Below are 4,836 nucleotides of genomic sequence, written 5' to 3'. Positions count from 1 at the left end.
CAATTGGTTTCTTCAAGGTACCACATCTACCATCACCAAGTCCCAATTGGTTTCTTCAAGGTACCGTCCCGTCGCCCTTTCCCCTTATCCCTCGCTGCGCCTGTTGCCACCTTATACTCCTCCTCGCCCCGGCCATGCTACTTTTGTCCGGCCTGCTCCCAGGAGCTACTTGTCATATTGCCGACCATCTCGACATCGGTCCCTTTGATAGAGCAAGATTAGCCAGAGATTTTGTTCGGCTGTCCTAGGTTTTCTTTATGTTCGCTATTAGCATGGCGAGAGACCTCTGATAGTTGAAGGGTGGGCGGAAAGCTGGGAAGGGGAGGCACGGGTTAGCATATTGATTCGGGCAACTGGCTTTGCTAGGAATTCTCTCAGAATTACTAGGGATAGTTCAGGGCAGATATATGAATACTGGGTGGGTGTAACCAGACCTCAGCTAGTTGCGGGGACGGAAGGAGGGGTTTGATTTTGCGTCTGTTTACTGAATCAGAGCACTTGGTCGCTTAGTGGTTCATAACTAGTTAGCAAGCACTCGCCAGGATATTATGTTTAATTAACTAGAAAATTACAAAGGGGCTTAGTAAGCTCTATACGGACTTGACGCAGTAGATGAAAGATTCACCTGGCAAGTGAACTAACACCAGAGCATCATTACACTTGGCTAGAATTTGACTAGGATTGTCCCGTAAAAGAACGCAGACGGTTAAATCTTAGACCACCCCTCACTAAGCCTCCGAACGAAAATTCTTGAGCTCTTGCAGCAGCTTTTCCAGCTCCGCGTGCCTCTCCTCCTCATTTTCGATCTGCTGGATTTGAAGGTACTTCATTGCCAGCGCCTTCCGTTGCTCTCTTTCGGCTGACTCAGGTTCGTCATGTTTTGGGGGCGGTAGGCTAATTGTCTCATTATATACCTTGAGCGGCTACACTGAGTTAGTTTACATTCCCTGACGTTAGAACAATGTTAATGCTTACTGTGCTTCTGAATTTATGCAGCGACCGAAGCGAGTATTCGACCCCCGCAAATGAAACGACGTAGCCCTCGCTTTTCTGAGAGTCGTTAGTATCTAATGGTTGATGGTGGAGCAACTAGCACATACCTCATTCTTGGGGTACGTCCACCAGCCCTCCCGCTTAAGTTTGTCAAATGCCCCGGCGCCCACGCCCAGCTTCCCAATTCCCGTGGCACCCAGGTCAAACGATAAGTCGATTTCCTGACTCTTCCCGCTGGTCATCTTGATCGCACACTCATCCGTGACCCAAGCGCCCATAACGGCCCATAGGCCCTGCGTCTCAATGTCACGTCTCTTTTCCACAAGCGCCTTCGCATTATTCTCCACCCTAACCCAGGGGACGCAGTGAAAGAAACGTATGTTGCACTGCAAGGTGGGCGCCAAGACCTGCTAAGCTGGTGACTGATTGGCTGGCTCGAGATCCACCTTGCGTATCTTGCACTGGGAATGATTGCGTATCTTACACTGGCTTTTTCATGGCCGATCCGGCTCAGATTAGGCTAGGGGTTAGAGGGGCCAGTTAACTATAGCTGGTACTAATTAGGAGTCGCTCTGATCAAAGATTAAGGTGTAGTCGTTAATCAAACATGCCGACTCGTTTTTTGGTTGGGGGTTGGGGTTTTTAGGTTTGACAAGCGCGGGAGTGGCGTTAGGACTAACTAACCCATACTCCCACGCTTGCTGGCTAACAGCAGTGACCATGGAAACGCGTGGAAACCATAGTAACTAACCCAGGGGACGCAATGTTATTGTTTATTATTATGGTGAATCCCATCAACCAATCCATTGATCCATCCATCCATCCATTATTATTATTGAATAAGTCAAGCAGTCGCGAAGCAGTTGTTGACTGGTGAACAACCAGTTATAATTATTCCACCATGGAGAGCCAATTATTCGAGAAGATCCCCAGCTTGCAGATTATCATTTGCCGCCAGTGCAAGCATGGGGTGCGGCCAGCCGAAGCAGAACGCCATTTAAAGCAGAAGCATCAATTAAACCACCATCAGGCCACCCAGGTCACCCAGGCAATCCAGCAATGGGAGGAGATCACGCAGGATAGCCGGACGATCCAGATCCCATGGGTTATGGATAGCCCACTACCCATATTACCATGCCACGCCAACGGGTTGTTATGCCAGCGGGACCCCACGCAGTGCCATTACATTGGATCCACCATGGCGTCCATGCGCGTGCATTGGCATACAGCCCACCAGTGGTCCCAGCAGAACCGCCGCGGCCGTGTGGGCCAGCGGGAGCAGGCGCGCGGCAAGGCCGAGCTGGCGCGGTCGTACACGCGCGTGGCGTGGCAGCAGGTGTTCCCCACGCGCAAGGGGTCCCATTACATCCATATTCAATACCCAGACGGCCGCCATCAGAGCCCGCCGCCACCACCCGCGGAGCAGGCCCAGCAGGCCGTGGATGCCATGGTCATTGCATGGGAGCAGGCGCGCGCGCGCGAGGCGCAGCAGGCCACCATCCAGGCGGACGAGGCCATGGACGCCAACCCGTGGCTGCGCATGACGGGGTGGGCGAGGTATTTGGATGGGGTGCACCCGCAGGATTTGCGCCAGCTGGTGGAGGCCCCAATAGAGGTAGAGGAGGCAGAGGATCAGGATCCCAAGGCAGATCCCACCGAGCAGGCCGTGCGGGTGATTTGGGACGCCATGGACCAGCTGGCGCGGCGTAGCCAGCGGACCGTGCAGCAGTGCGGCGCGGGCATCCGCGTGGAGGCGGCCCGTACGGAGGCGGGCCAGACGCCGCACCGGCCGCTGCAGGCGTACATGGACAAGGCCAGCATTGAGAAGCACGTGCAGCCATGGCAGCAGGTGTTGGCATTCATCACGCGCACGCAGGCCGCCCAGGCGAACATGAGCCCAAGCCGGGATAGCCAGGATAGCCAGGATGGGGATGAGGATAGTGATAGTGGTAGTGGTGGCCGTGGCAAGTGGCTGGGGAGGTTGCCCGCGTATGGGATGACCCCGCGGCAGCGCCAGAAGTGGCAGGCGTTATGGCAGCTGGCCATGCCAGCCGTCAAGAGGCCCGAAGCTAAAGCTAGAGCTAGTGGCCAAGCGCATGCGCAAGCCCGAGCCAGGCCAGGGGTGAGGGTTGTACACACGTTCGCTGGGGCAGGCCAGATCATTAAGGACGTGTGGAGTGCCAGTCCCAGCCCAGGTAGCAGCCCAACCGCGATGGAGACGGACGAGGAGACGGACAAGGAGATGGATGATGAGATGGGCGATGGGGTGGAGGCTGCCAATACAGAGGTAGAGGCATGGCAGATGACGCCCATAGAGCAAGCGTGCTTGGAGTTTTGTATTAAGCTAATGAACCAGCGCCACCGCACGCATGAGTACGAGAGCGCGCTGGTATGCGCCATGGCCGTGCAAGGGTGGGGTGAAGCATGCTGGCGTGATCCCAGCAGTTACCCACCCATATTATCCCGCGTGCTCAAGGTGGCGCGCTTCATGGTGGTGCAGAAGGCGTTGTGGTTAGATCCCCACGCGAAGGAGATCATCCGCATGTGGACGGGCCATTGGCAGCCAGGCAGCGGCAGCCACCCCGTTGCATTGCCGTTGACCAGCGCCGATGACCAGCTGGTGGATATCCATATCCATCCAGGGGATCCAGCCCAAGGATCGCCATCAGCATCGCCACCAGGATCGCCACCAGGATCGCCATCAGGATCGCCATCAGGATCGCCATCAGGATCGCCATCAGGATCGCCATCAGGATCAGGATCAGGATCAGGATTAGGATCAGGGTCAGGACCAGGGTTGGGTGGGAAGCTGTTCCATGACCACGTCCAGCAGATGGTGCGCAGCTTCATGATCCGCGGCACGCATGGGCCCATGCAGACATTATTAGATTGGCGCACGTATGGGTTGAAGGTGCATTACAACACCACCACACCCGGGCATGTAGGGTGGATGGGCAGTGACGAGCTGTTGTATAAGGACGTGCATTTCACCATGGGCGCGTTCCGCGGGTTCGTGTATGGTTTGGTGGGATTAGCGCGCGAGCTGCTGCGGGAGGTATTATATATATCCGTGCCCGCCACCACCACCACCAGCAACACCAGCAATAGTAACACCACCACCGATTTCCCACCCATCCCATGGTCCGGGTTGTACGACGACCCCACGCAGGGCCAGAAGGGGTGGTGTTTTTTACAGGATACCCGCACGTGGTGGCCCGTAGATGGGAAACAGTGGTTGATGCAGCGGCTGCGTAGTGAGCCTGCCATGCAGCGCCAGTTCATGCGCCGCGGCCAGATGCAGGCCCAGCTAGTGGCGCAGTATTTAAGGCGCGTGGCCCGGTTCAAGGAGAAGCTGGTGGTGGCCATCCACATCACGGGCGGCCAGCCCGCGCGGGCGCCCGAGCTGTTAAGCATCCAGCACGTCAACACGCAGGCCAGCCGGCACCGTAATATATTCATCGAGGATGGGATGGTGACGGCGGTGACGGCGTACCATAAGGGGTTCCACGCGAGCAATGACATCAAGTTGATCCACCGGTACGTGCCGCGGGCGGTGGGGGAGTTGATTGTGTGGTACATGTGGTTGGTGTTGCCGTTCACGGAGCAGTTAACCGCGTGGCAGGCAGCGCAGCAGCAGCCAGCGGCGCAGCTAGTAGCCCAGCCAGTAGGCAGGGGATTAGGGTTAGGGTTTGATAGGGATAGGGATGATGCCCAAGCTCGCGCGCCCAGGGTAGGGTTAGCCCGCCCATCCACCCAACCCATAGGCGCCGCGGCATCAGCATCAGGGTTAGGGTTAGCCAGCCCATATTTATGGGGTCCCGATGCGGGCACGCAGCGCGCGTG

General features: G+C 56.7%; 2 protein-coding genes across 2 annotated transcripts; one reads left to right on the top strand and one right to left on the bottom strand.

Annotated features, from left to right (window-relative positions):
• Window positions 1-728: 728 nt before the first annotated feature.
• BJX68DRAFT_273698 (uncharacterized protein) lies at window positions 729-1,271 on the bottom strand (the record flags this gene model as incomplete). Its single annotated transcript, XM_071047524.1, has 3 exons — window positions 729-923; window positions 976-1,050; window positions 1,101-1,271. 3 exons carry the CDS (start codon window positions 1,269-1,271, stop codon window positions 729-731), a joined length of 441 nt encoding a protein of 146 aa, XP_070891868.1.
• Window positions 1,272-2,191: 920 nt separating this feature from the next.
• Window positions 2,192-3,119, top strand: BJX68DRAFT_260085 (uncharacterized protein; the record flags this gene model as incomplete). The annotated part of the gene is made up of 3 exons (XM_071043822.1): window positions 2,192-2,206; window positions 2,330-2,842; window positions 3,045-3,119. 3 exons carry the CDS (start codon window positions 2,192-2,194, stop codon window positions 3,117-3,119), a joined length of 603 nt encoding a protein of 200 aa, XP_070891867.1.
• Between the last annotated feature and the right edge of the window lie 1,717 nt (window positions 3,120-4,836).

The sequence above is a fragment of the Aspergillus pseudodeflectus genome, assembly GCF_044049435.1.
Source record: "Aspergillus pseudodeflectus strain CBS 756.74 chromosome Unknown BJX68scaffold_140, whole genome shotgun sequence".
Taxonomy (NCBI): Eukaryota; Fungi; Ascomycota; class Eurotiomycetes; order Eurotiales; family Aspergillaceae; genus Aspergillus; species Aspergillus pseudodeflectus.
The sequence above is the reverse complement of the archived record's forward strand: the minus strand, read 5'-3'. Positions and strand labels throughout refer to the sequence as shown.